At 43.7% G+C, this 13,939-nt stretch overlaps 1 protein-coding gene across 2 annotated transcripts in view; it reads right to left on the bottom strand.

Moving 5' to 3' along the window:
- Nucleotides 1–2,792: 2,792 nt before the first annotated feature.
- The window catches only part of Ed (hemicentin protein echinoid), a 174,662-nt gene continuing 163,515 nt past the window's right edge, over nucleotides 2,793–13,939 (bottom strand). For both annotated transcript variants that reach the window (XM_070303695.1, XM_070303694.1), the window contains 6 exons: nucleotides 6,101–7,559; nucleotides 4,455–5,683; nucleotides 3,971–4,139; nucleotides 3,661–3,839; nucleotides 3,251–3,526; nucleotides 2,793–2,950 (listed from right to left, as the gene is read on the bottom strand). In XM_070303695.1, the coding sequence (XP_070159796.1) occupies nucleotides 2,796–2,950; nucleotides 3,251–3,526; nucleotides 3,661–3,839; nucleotides 3,971–4,139; nucleotides 4,455–5,683; nucleotides 6,101–7,527 (3,435 nt within the window). In that variant the 5' untranslated portion in view covers nucleotides 7,528–7,559 and the 3' untranslated portion in view covers nucleotides 2,793–2,795. The remainder of the gene's footprint in view (nucleotides 2,951–3,250; nucleotides 3,527–3,660; nucleotides 3,840–3,970; nucleotides 4,140–4,454; nucleotides 5,684–6,100; nucleotides 7,560–13,939) is intronic.

The raw sequence follows: 13,939 nt of genomic DNA, 5'->3' as shown, positions 1-13,939 counted from the left end.
TATCTACCGTTAGTCCGAAATATATTCTGGCTGAAACAGCGAAGTTCGTTGTCGCTTTCGTTTTTGGGTTGTTCCCAAGTTTCTTCGCGTGCTTTCTTCGCGACTGCCAAGCAGCGATACGATTACAAACTTGCATATCGCATCTAACAACATAGCAGACTCTTCTACGTTGTTAAGTACCTTGGGAAATTTACTTGGAAATATTTACAGCTGTGTGCGATGAATATTCAATGCGCCCCGTCGTCTTCCCGTGCAATGCAATAATCCAAAAGACATCCGAGGGACATCTAAAAGAAAATGTGCCTTTGACATCTTTTGGATACTTGAATTGTCTGGATTACGTCACGAGACAGATGATGTTTGAAATTATCGTCTTGGTCATTTCAGCCCGACAGTCGTCTCAATTAAAAACTGTTCTCCGCGAAAAAGAAGAATACATCTCTAATTTATAAACACTACCTCTAGTACATACTTACAAAACCGACGGCGTTAATCGCCTCGGTCAATATATATATATATATATATATATATATATATATATATATATATATGTATATATGTATATATATTGATAATATCTTCGATCGCGAGAAACCGCAACCACATGTCATTCGAAGAGACAGCATCACCTACAGTCGTATATAAAAGTATAAAATGCATCGAATGCCGTATATCGTCACCGTAATCGTACAACTTTTGCGCGCCATTGGTTCGAAAGACTTCACTGAGCTGTCCCTCTTCCATTCTTGAAATATCTTCCCGTTTATACGTACGGCATTTTTTCTTGCGTGTCCTAGTATTTTAACACCGTAACACGTGAATATCGCTTATAGACACACATCTCACGAGGATCGTACATCCCCTTCAGATTCACTCGATAGAAGAAAACACAATTATGCAGAAAATACGAATAAATGCAATGAAATCACACGAGCGTAATATCATCACATTGGTCAGTCAACCCAACAGAGTAACATTATGACTAATGCATAAAAAAATTTCGTTGTGACTCGAGTGTCCAGGCTGATTAATTAATACATTAACACATTGAATCCCGAATGGCAGTTATTTCAAGACCGATAACATTGTTAAATATTAATACAAATGCTGGATTCAAAGCATTAATAATAATAATATTTAATCAGTCTCGAGTGGTTTAAAATTAAACAAAGCTATATATTGCAATCTATACAATATTTGATTTCTCAAAGTATGTTCTAAAAGTAGCGTGATTAATATTCAACAAAAATACATAAATATCAAATAATAAAATTTCTTTAAAAAGTTTTTTTAATTATATAGACTTATTAGCCAAAGTCGATAAATTAAACAGACAAGGAAGAGCGATGTTCCGCGCAAGATACATCGCTCTCATTGTCGACAGTTGATAACTTCTCTCGGGGGACCGTATCGTTGATATCTGTTCATTCCCGGTACACGCGTATATCGACATCATTGTCTATAATTATTGCATTCGATTTACACAATCACTTTCACAATTGTTCCGATAGAATAATCACTCTAAGCGTTTGGACATTGTCGTTGTCGAGAAGTTTGTTGGACCCTTTGAACGATACTTCATCCTCTTCGAGACTCTCGATGGTCGTATGCTCGCATCCTTCCGCCTCGGCTCTCTCCTCTCCCGGTGGATCATCCTCTTGCTCCGCGCTTGCTTTCGCAAATAGCGATTCGCGGCGTGTTTCGCTCGTGTCGACCGTTGGCTCTTCCAAGACAACTGATTGAGCTAAATCGTCGTTGTCCTTGGAACATTTTACTTGCGATCGTTCTCGCATAATCGGACTCTGCGACGAGTTGGCGAGTTTCCTGGAAGTGGAAGTATACTTCGCGGCAAATTCTGGAGACTTCTGATTACGTGATTGGGCCGAGTCCGCGCAACGGCCTATCAGAGGTGATGTCCTCGAAGAATCGTTCCGAAAAGAAAGGCGCAGGGAAGGACCGGGTGAGAACGGCAAGTGCGATAGCCTCTCCGTGGCTTTGGAAGCGTCAAATCGAATTCCGGTTAACGCTTTGATATCCACCGTACAGCTCTTCGTGTCGACTTCGTCCGGGTAGGCTTGTCCCTCCAAGGAAGATGGCCGTTCCAGTAGGCAATCTCCCTCGAACACGCGAGGATTAACATCAGCATCCACTTTTAACGTTTCTCCTCGTGGCAGAGACGCGGCCTCATCGAGCATTTTCGTCATCATTGTACTGCCATTGTTATAGTGATCTTCCATCTGATCGATAGCTTCGGGAACTGCCTCTAACAGCCCCGAACGATCGACCCGTAACGGCACAGAGCGTGCGGCGACATCCTCCGCACCAGTAAGCACGCAAGGACGCGGACATGTTACAGGATCCGTCTCTGCGATCTCTAGTAATCCAGACTTGTCAACTCGTCGGACCGTCACCGGTGCCGGCACGCCAGTGTCGTTCAGTTCGCCGTATGATGTCAGTCCGTGCCAATTTCTCGCGTAGTAATCCTCCGCGGGCAGTGATGATGGACCACGTCCTAAACCTGTATCGTAAGCCGCGTGTTGCGGAAAATGGTGTGATGGACACATCGGAAGACCCAGTTGCGATGTCGCTGTTGTGGCCGACGTCGCAATTGATGGCGGGGTGGGTGTCCTCGCCGATGGCGGTACGGAAGGATTCTCAAGAACTATCTCCATACGATGACGATGTCGGTGACGATGATAGAGGTGTGTGTGATGCTGCGTCACCCTATGACAGGGGGCCTGCTGCTATAGCCAAGTGGTACGCGTGTTTCCGGCTCGTGAGCCGGTAGGCAGATCTCAAACGATTATCTCCCTGATAATTCTACGCCTGTTGGGCGTGGAGTAGCCCGATTCCAGACTCTCGTCATACGAGAGACTGACCTGTTGCGGCGGCTTCGTATCTTCATCGTAATTCTCCTGATACGGCAATCCCGACACATCGTAAGGTGAATCTGTCGAAGATGAAGCGAACGATTAATATGAAAACGAGCAAAATTGCGAGACCGCGGAAGTTGGCGGTAAGGGAGGATGAAAAGGTAAAGCGGAAGGGTTCGTTCGAAACAAGCCTCTCCGCGAATGGGGAAGGTATCGCCGAGTAATGTAGCGTAGCCGCGGAAGATCGATGTAACGTACGATATAATCTATAACGCTATAGCCCGACACGCACACCGGTAATATAGGGACTGTCATTAGAAACTAGCGCCGGACGAGGAAAGTCACGTGAAACGATCGTAAGTAAGGCTAATACTGACCAACGTGTTTCTGAGATTTGACGACGGTGGCAAAGGGCTCCGAACAGAACTGCTGTCGGCTCAGATTATGGCTCTCTCTGTAATTCTCCCGTTGCGGAAGATAATGAGGATGCGTGGGATAATCGGATTCCGTAGTGCCATATCCGGCAAGATCGTAGGGCTGATTAACGCCGTTTGCCGCGGCGGACTTCATCTGCCATATGGAGTCCTGCGAATTCACGGAACCGCCATTGTTGGAATTTGAGTAACTATTATCCATATATCCCATATTCACGCCTGTAAAAAATCGGAAAAAGATCATATAACGCGTATTCTATACGTATTTCCCGAGAATTTTCACCGAGATATAATAAGCGCGCGATGCAATCATCCAAGAGAAAAATCCTTTTCTTTATATCTGTGACGTTTACCGTTAATGTTATGATTAGGTTGATGATAACCATATCCCGATTGCGAGTAAGCGGGAGTTTTCGAGTCTTCCAGAGCCAGGGCATGATCCAAGCTATGCTCCAGCGCTTTATTCTCGGCATAGTAAGGAGGCGGTGGTTGCGTTTGTTGACCGTTACCTGCCACGAGACTCGGGCGAACGCTGCAAAAATAAAGAATAGATGTGAGCTGCCTTCTTTTATCCAAGTCATGCGAAGCAACACGTCGTTTAGCTTAACGTAAAGCATTCTTCGTTCATAGCGAGAGATAGCTTGGCGCGAGATGAAAACTTACGCGTTCGAGTCCATCTCGTAATCTTTCGTCTTCGTCGCGTGTTTTCGCCGGCACCGGCAGAACAGCAGCAGCAATGCTGCGAAGAGTAGAAAAACTGCTCCGCTTACTATCAGTGCGATTAAAGTTGGCGTTGCGAGAGCACCGGCTTGCGCGATATAGGATGGTCCAACTGCGAGAAAGAATAAGAAAATTGCTTCAATCCAAGAAAATCATTACAAAAGTACAATCGCTAAAATTATTATGTAGTTCCAACTTAAAACATCACACATTATTTTAAAGTTACAGGACATAAATAATTAATGAAAAAAATATTCATTAAGAATATTAAATTTTTTGATCAATAAAATATTTTGTGTTTATTAAATTCTAACGTGATAAGATCTTGGTTCCGCAAACGTACAAAATATTGAATATTATTTTAATTGACTATAGTTAATTTTCTAAATCATTATATAATGACATTACTTTTCAAAGATAAACTTACTTTCGGCTTCCGTGTACTCGCCACACTTCTGCCGATCTGCTTTGAGGCAGAGTCTAACTCTAAGCCGAGGTTCCGAATCAGCTGCTTCGGGATCGTCCAATATTCCTTCCCTTTGAGTAGGTGCACTCCCGAGAACTTCGAGAGGCCACTCATCAACGATTCTCCATGAACTATCGGAGCCTCCATCAAACTTCTCGATAGACGCCACTAACGCCAGACACGTGGCACCAACGTTAATGGCGAGCGTGCCGCTCTCCGGATCGAAGTTCACCCGCAGCGGAGTAGGTATCTTTGCCACCGCCGTAGTGGCGGTCACCTCGTCGGAGTAATCGGAATGATTTTTAGTATTATAGACCTTCACTTTGAAGGTATAAGTCTGATGTTGTTCTAGATTGGTCACGTTACATGGATTTGATCGTCGGCAATCGAGCTCGAGCCATTGGCCGGCCGGTCCGCGAGGAGGTGCGCAATCCGGCGCTACAATCTCGTCACCACCGGCCACTCTTCTGTACGAAACAAAGTACTTGGTGATAGGCAGGCCGCCGTCGAAACCCAATTGCCACAAAAGCGCAACATACGTGGGGCCGATTTCCATGGCAGTGATATTAGTTGGTCTTTCCGGCGCTCCCTTCGGTTGCAATCTGATGGTAGACACGACGCTACCTTGAGCATTGGCGGCGCGACAGGTATAATCGCCGTAATCAGATTCGCGGATATTGGTCATTCTTAGGACGGATGTATACGCATCATAATTGTCGCTTGTAGCGGTGATCTCGTAATGACCGTCGCTGGAGGAGCCCTGAAGAGTCGCGGCGTTGGTGCCAAAGCTCCACTGAAACTCGGGTTTCGGCCACGCTTGTACCTTGCAGGCCACCTCGGCGGTCTCGCGGAGATTATAGGCCACCTTGCCGTGCTGATGGAGCACTATCGGCTCGTGCTCCACCTTGAGCATCATCGTGGACTCGACTTTCTTTACCTCGTTCATGAAGACGCAGGTGTACTTGCCGCGATCGCTCGCCACGATTTCGTCCGTCTGCGGACGAGCGTGACCCAAAAAGCTCAACGTAGAATTTACGGTTATTACGCTACCGTGGCCCTCCGACGCCGTCGTAATTACTTTGTAGAGCCTCTCGTCGGCCGTTAATTCTTGATCGTCCTTCAGCCAGCGCACGCTAGGCCGCGGCTTGCCCTGCGCTACGCAGGATACTTGGAACGACGACTCGCCGACTCTGCGATAAGCGAGAAGACGTTACATTATTAGAACGGACCATATATCTTGTTCTATCCGCAAAGAACTGTTTTATTCTCTCAGAAGAGAAGGGTAGAAGAAAACAAGAGAGTCCGCAGACTTTTACAATTACGCCAACGCATTTCAAAACAACTGAAGAATTAAAAGTTCAAATAGATGAAGAAATCATGCAACTTTAGAAAAAAGTCAATTATATTTGCAATATATTTGTTATTTTCCATAGCGCAACGTTTAAAATATGTTATAATTATACGTTTCTAAAAATATTAATTTTAACAAAACAATTTTCCAATAAAAGTAAAGGATTATTTTAGGAGAATATGGCTCTTTTTATAGATGGAAATTCGGCTATTCTTTCAATAATCCAAAAGAAAAGTTTAACAAAGTTACTACTTACTTTCTCGTGACATGAGGTTGCAGTTTGGTGAGTATCTTTGGCGGTTGGTGAACAGTGAGGTTTACTGACGCGGCTTCGCCAATGCCGATCTCGTTGATCGCGTGGCATTTGTATGTGCCCTCGCTGCCGAGATGCACCGAATCGATCTCGTACTTTGGACCGGATGGCGTCGGCATCAAGATCGTACCGCCCTCGCCCTCCTTCCACCACTTGTACTGTGGCTCGGGATAGCCGGCCGGGCTGGCCATGCATGTGAGTATCACCCGGGAGCCCTCGACGGCAACCGGCGAGTCCGGAGTCACTCTAGCCGGGCCGGGCTTGTGTCGAACTCGAATGGTGACGCTGGCAAATGCCGAATGATTCCTGCGTTCGCCACCAGTGGGATGGATCGTGTTGACCGCGCGACACGTGTAATTACCAGCGTGCTCCGCCGTGACCCGGGTCAATCGCAGGATCGAGCCCGGCTGCCTGAATTCCGGCCGGCCATCTCGCAGCCACTCGATCACCGACGGCGTCGGATTGGCGGTCACGTTGCAATGAATGGTCACGCTATCCTCGACGTCGGCCACTCGAAAGGTATCACCCTCGATCGAAACCGTAGGCGGGTAGAGCACGTCCAGGATCAGGGAAGCGTCGGTACGTTTGCCGAGCCCATTGTCCGCCTGGCAAGTGTACCTGCCGACATCCTGCAGCGTCACTTTAGGTATCACGTGCTTAAAATTCGTGGCGATAAAACTGCCGTCCCGCCACCAGCGGACCATGCCGACCATCGGCTTCGAATCCACGTGGCACTTGAGAGTTGCGGTGCCGTTCACCTCAACCTTGAGCGGATTTTCCGGACCGACGGTCACGCGCGGGAAGTAGTTGACGTCGAGCGTCACCGAGGCGTCCAAAGTTTCGCCTTCGCGCATCGCCCGATTCCTCACGACGCACCGAAAGATCGCTCGGTCGTCCTCCCGTGTGGGTTCCACCATCAGCGTTCTACCTGTGTGCAGTGGTACAGTGCTATTGCCGCGGTACCATCTCACTTCCGGCTCGGGACTACCGCCGTACGTGTTGCATTGCAGCTCGAGGCGCTGACCCTCCGTGGCCGGTGCGGAGGCGGGCGATATCGTCGGCGGGCCCGGTGCCCTCAGCACTGTCAGGGTAATGTACTTCCTGTGAAGATCGGTACCGGTGCTGCTGACCTTCACTCTGCACTCGTACTTGCCGTTGTCGCGTTCATAGGACACGTTTCTGATTTGCAGATCGTAGCGGCCCTCCTCCAGATTCATAAACACCTTATAGTTGGGCGACAGCGAGCGGTTCTCGATCGCCGCATTGTCGAGATTGTTGTTCGTGTGAGTCAGCCAGAAACACGTAACATTCTCTCGCGGAGGCGGAAATCGACACTGCAGCTGCACCGTCGAGCCCTCGTGCGTGTCCATCTGCGTTTCGTCCACGCGTGCGTGAATGGGTGCTGAAAAGAAAAAGAAAAAAAAAACACATTTAAAAGTTGAATGTCGTCAACTAAAACACACTTTTCAGCGAATACTTTAAAGCGAGTACGAGAGTTTTCTCCATTAAAGAAAAAAAAAAAAAAAGGAAAAATCTATCGCCATTTAATATCTTTTTCCGAATTATCCACATTATGGCTTGACGCGCGGTAACGATGTTAACGAACGATCGATCGGCGATAACCCGATAACCCGGTGACCCGATGAGCAAATCGACCGCAAGAGCGATGGGTATAAGGATCGATCGGTCTCACTTCGCGCTCCGCGCGTACTTTATACACCCTTGCACATACACGCGTTTTCCATTAAGACGGAGAATAAATTCGCGGCGCGTATTGCGTCGGGTGCGCGTTAATGCGATACAAATTACCTGTCGAGTGTCAACCTAGTTTTAGGTTCGTCGACTTCAGGCGTCGGGGCTCGCGCGCCTTTCTGCACAATTAACGCCCGAGCTTGCGCACCGCGTTTCGCAGCGCGATGACAATGCCGATTGTCGCCGTGCGTTCCGAGCGTGATTGAAGCAAGTGGGTGGCGATAACACGGCGCGAAAAGCGTCGGATGTTCTCGCATTTACGAAATAATGAACGCGCGAAAACGGCTCGTCGACCCGGCTACGGCTGCCGCGCGAATTCCTGTCTCTTTACGGCAGGAGCGACGGTGGTACCGTCAGAGAATATCCGGGACTGCCTCGCATTCTGCGAGAGAAATTGGCTTACCCCTGGCTTGTGTTTTCGTCGCGAGCTATCCAATTAAAGCGCGAAGAATGACGACCGTAAAGGTTCATTTAAGAGAAACGAACTAGAGAATTGAGAAAAAAAATTATACGTGCTAATAAATAACGAGTATTAATTTTTCCATTATGTACACGGATCAGCTTTAATATCCGCACATGTCCGTAGAGGGGAACACCATTGTAACCATTGCGTCGACAACAATGAACGAGATCGTTTCTATGGTTTTTTTTTTTTTTTTTTTTTTTTAAATTACGTTTCATATAAAAAATCTATTACATACGAATCTATTATACAGGATAACCAATATGTGTTATACGCAAAGTTTGCGATAGAAGATCGATCATAATGTAAAGATATAATATAAAAGCAATAACCGATAGGAAAAAATTTATAAGTGCCTATTTGAAAATATACATGTTTATTATGCTTTAAAGTAACGTTTATTTCGTATGTATGTAAAGTATTCACGGTTTAAAAGTTTGTTTGTTTCATCTTTATAAAAGAAGCGAAAAAAGCCCTACATTCTCCAACCCTGTTTGTGCGTTTTGCAACCAACCGTGGAAACAACACGTCATTCATTCCCATCCACCATATCGTACATTTGTTTAGCAAAAATATAAATGGTATGAAATTATTTGATAATTTTTTGTGTAAATTAAGAGAGAGAAATGCACACGCGCATAGATTTCAGTTTTAATTATAAAAATAAATTTAATAGTGATCGACAGAGTCGATCTGTCAGAACAGTATGACATAATATATATATATATATAATAAATATATACAGGGTGTCCCCAATTTAAATGGCAAAACTTCAGGAACGTGTAGGGGACCGAAAAGCTAAGACAGAAAATCCTTTAGAGGTTTGCTCGTTTTTGCTCCATTTTGGAGAAAATCACAAAAAAAGAAACAAAACAAGTTTTCGTTTTTTTACTTATTTATTTACATTTTATTTATGTTATCGTCTATTTAATGCAGATATTGTTCAAAAGGTTGCCCTCTTGCAGCAATGCAAGCGTTACATCTAGCACTGACCTCATCAATTGCAGCTAGACATTGTTCTAGTGATATTTGATGCACTGCATCTATGAGATTCGGTCTCTTAATTGCTCTCTTGGATTGATTGGCACCGTAAAGGATAACATCAAGTGTTTACATATGTAAGGAACCTTGAAGCGGAAAGTTTATTCGGTGCCAATCGACTCGAGAGAGCAACTGACAATGAGAGATTGAATTTTTGCGATTTTCCCTAAAATGGAGCAAAAACGAGAAAAGGACTTTTTGTCTTAGTTTTTCGATCCCCTACACTTTCTTGAAGTTTTGCCATTTAAATTGGGGACATCCTGTATATATATAGATATTTCTCAATAACTATCGTTGATGAGTCCAGCTATAATTATTTCAAATATCGGAGAGATCGCTTCAACGAGAATATTTAATGATCTGATGTCTCTTGCACACGACCAATTTAAGCTAGATAAATTTATATATCTTTTCATTTCAGATTGCTCTGTCCACATTTTAGAGAAAAATAGTCTCTAAATTAATCAACGAAAAATAGATGAGAGAAGATGCGTGATATATTTACTACATACATATTAATGTATATTGTATTATAATATTAATAACGACCAGGTTTCTAGTGTAACTTTCCGATCTGTCTACATTTTAAAGGAAAGCAGTCTTTAAATTAACCCATGAAAAATATAGATGAGAAAAGAAATGCATGATATATTTAAAGTATATGTTTAATATTATATATTCTATTATAATATTAATAACGCTCATATTTTGAGTACAATTTACATCGTCGAAAAAAGCAAGTCCTCGCTATTATAAAAATAGATTTCCATATGACACAGCATCATGGCGTTTGACTATCGTAACGTAACATCGAATGTCGACAGAAATCACCGCGAAAATCGAATATCACAGATGACGTTGAAAACTATAATAGTTGCCCGCAATGTCGTGTGACCACAAATGTCACGAATATTTATGGTTGACTCCACCTGACGTTGGTTAACACTAACCCAAATTAACTAAATGCTCCATCTAAATCGTAGTCACGATTACGATGTGAAAAAAATGACCGTGCAGAGAAGTTACGGAAATAGCGAGTAGTGTCTGTTTGACTGCTCCCACAGAGACTCGTGATATTCAACAATGAAGCTCATGATGTACGTTGCGAGCGTATGCCTTGTCATGGTTTCGTATATTCAAATGGAAACCCTATAAACCACTTGAGTTCGTCCGTATGTCTGTCTGTCTCGGACTTATCCCGCCCAGCCAAGCTCATCTATTCAGAGCCAGAATTTTCAGGTTCATCGTGAATAAGAATACTGAAGTGAATGCTGAAGTGTACGCTGAATATTCCACTGCTAATAATACGACGAAAGAAATGAGAACGCGTTAAAGGGAGTATGCGTTTTCAGAATTATCGTGTTTAAGAGAGAAGCGTATACGTGAAGAAACGCAGATCCCTCCGAGTAATAGATATTAATCAATATCGAAATTCTCGACAAAAACCATTGGAAGAGAGATTATCGGAAACTCTTTAATGAATAATGGGCGAAATAAACCTTCGACCTCATGACTCCTACTGAGGTGCGAAGTGGAACGCGCGATCCCGTCTATATACATACATTCGCGTTATATCGGTTATACGAGCCATCGCCGAACGGTTGAAGCAACCACGTATATCCCGTCATTGGGTCACGTAACGGTAAAACCGCCGATCGACTCCGACTCGTCAACGCTATTGAGGATCCGTCCTCTTCCGTCATTCCGTCCTTTTCCGTTTGGAAATGTCGGGGATACATCTTGCCTCTCCTCTTTTTCTCGCACGAATTTGCGCAGCGACGTTTATCTCGTCCCTCCCCCCCCCCGCCCCCCACGCCCCACACCATTCCTCCACGACCCGCGTTTGATTGTTCGTTCGTTCATCTATCCCGTCCACCTATCCGCTCGTCAGTCGATACTTTGTCGAATCGACGAATTCGCCTCTCGTATATCCGTTCGTCCGGATGCGCGCATTGTCCTATTATTTTCCTTCGGCGATCTCCCAGCAAGCTCCTCTCGTTTTCACACGTGGAACCTCTTCTTCCCCCCCCCCCGCCCCGCCCTTCCTCGTGCCGGCTGACATTCATCGCTGAAAGCGTGAATACTGTTTCGTGGCTTCGCCGCGAGAACGCGTCATTACGATATTACATTTTTGCACGTGAATAAGTTTCAGCAGCTTGCTCTAAGATTTTTAGACGAAGGGAGATTTCGAAATGCGATCCAAGATATATCCTTCGAAATCTTTCTGTTTCGCGAAAAAAATCTGAAAATTAGATTCTACCCTCCTTATATAGTGTATATCGAATTATAATGTTAAAAGTGAGATGATCGTAATTGTCTATAGTAGAAGCATCATCTCATCCAACATTATTATTAGCGCAGAGCAATACACTATTGTAGTTTAAGTTGGCATGAATCTATTTTTAAAATGAAACTCCGTATTTGTAATTATTTAGCAGAAATGGATTATTACCGGAATAGAACATTGATCTTACGGAACTAAAGTTTAAAAAACCCGCTTAACGGTATCGGCAAAATTTTCCGTAGGTTTTACAAAGTAAAGAGAAAAATGAAGAAAGTTGGACGGAATACGCGAAAGAGCAAGAGTGAGTTTTGCGAAATTTAATCATTTATTGGGTTTAACGTTGTTGTTGGAAAAAATTGTACGATCTATAAAATATCTAGGCACAAAAATGCTTTCAAACTGATGACTTTTTCGCGCGGCGATCCAGATGGCAAAACTACTTCTTCGTCTGTCTCCATATCGATGATTTGCCAGGCTTTTCCGGAAAATTATGCCTTTATAATCATTGTATATTTCCTCGCTTCTCTCCGAATTCTTCGTTGATCGTGAGTGTTGCTACAATTTGTCGTCGTGAAGCGCTTTCAGAGCGACTTTAAATCGTTATGTTGCTCCGCGAGCGAGTGAATTACGTTGCTCGGTAAAATCAACTTTCCGCGCTAGATTCCGCTCCGTTCTACATTTCTTTCAAAGAGAGACTCTTACTTTTGCTTAAATCCATTTCTAACCAGATTTACTTGAAGGTACGCCCGACTCTCTGCGTGCGAGGCGCGTTGCGCGCGCGATCTTTCCGCGACAAGATACGGTCGTTTAAAAAAAAAAAAAAAAAAAGAAGAAGAAGAAGAAGAAGAACAAGAAAATGGCATACATATAAACTTTTATCATGAAAAAAATAAACAATTTAATAAATGGAGCGAAAACGCGCAAAGGATGACGCGTTATACTTTTCACAGTCACGGTTATCGATTTTCCAATCATTATTCTTTTATTGTTAACAGAAATTCTATAAACGTCCATCGCTTATGGCAGCAATATTAAATACCTTGACGATTAAATCTCGCTCGTGCTGAAAATCTGTCGAAATAAAATATTAGCCGGGTATTCTCAGTATCAGCTGACCTTTCAATTACTTGGACAATTCCGTTGTCTATCGTCTTTCAGAAATATTTAATTTCGAAAAACGTGAATATTTCGTCAATTCTCCATATCTCCTCTTATAAATCTCTTTAATTTCGCATTGTTTTGAAACCTCGAGCCTATTGATGTCTGTGGTTGAGACTTGAAATACCCGATGTATTCGTTCTGCTTATTTCGCGATTATGCGTATCGAGAGAAACGCCGATGGGATAGAATCTCGGGGCCAACCCCTATAATATATCTTATTGTCACGAGTCCCTCTCCCCTCCGTCTCCTCTCTTCCTTCCGTCTCTCCCCGAATCGCCTTTCTCGTTATCATCCCTCTGTAGTTTGACTCTATGGCTTTCCGCTTTTTTGTCAATTGCGCGATGACGGATTTTAAATTAACATCTCCCCCGTTCTCTGTACGAGAGCGTTTCCTTTGCTGAAACTTTCTCCCGTGACAAATGTTCAACCACGAGGAACAGTCGCATGTTGCGCCTCGATTCGCATAAATGGCACCCTCTCGTCTTGCTCTCGCCGAAAGTATGGCCAGCATACTCCTATGAATGTAGACGTTCGTAATTCCTGCGAGTATACACATATATCTCACTTACAGTACGCACTGTAACTGCTATCTGTACCAATATTATCAACATTTCGTGCGCCCGTGCATTGTGAATGCACAACAAGAGTTGCGCTTTATGTCGCGACGACTATGCAAAGATATCTCGATATTGCCGGTGCATCGAATACATATATCAAGTAATATCGCTTTGACGGAAAGGTTCTAATATTACTGTAAGTAGTGCTAATGTCACTCAAATAAAAAGAGGGGGAGAGAGAGAGAGAGAACAGTAATCGATATATTTTATTTTATCATTTGTTATTGTCGAATAATACAAGACACATTTCGAATTTATCAATTTAAATGATCGCAACAGGCGATATATTCAGGGTATCTCTATTTAAATCTTGTAAAAAGATTCCCTAATTATTCTCTAATCTTCCAGATATTTTTATTCAAAATTCCAGATCAAGAGAATCTTTCCGAGATTTTTTACTAGAAATTTTTTTCATCGCACACGTTTTCCAATGTTTCATTCTTACGAAGAAAAAATACAGCTTC

This window comes from Polyergus mexicanus, unplaced genomic scaffold, assembly GCF_030449975.1.
Source record: "Polyergus mexicanus isolate NDT 795.1 unplaced genomic scaffold, iyPolMexi1.0 SCAF_10, whole genome shotgun sequence".
NCBI lineage: Eukaryota > Metazoa > Arthropoda > Insecta > Hymenoptera > Formicidae > Polyergus > Polyergus mexicanus.
This window is presented reverse-complemented; position numbering and strand designations above follow the sequence as displayed.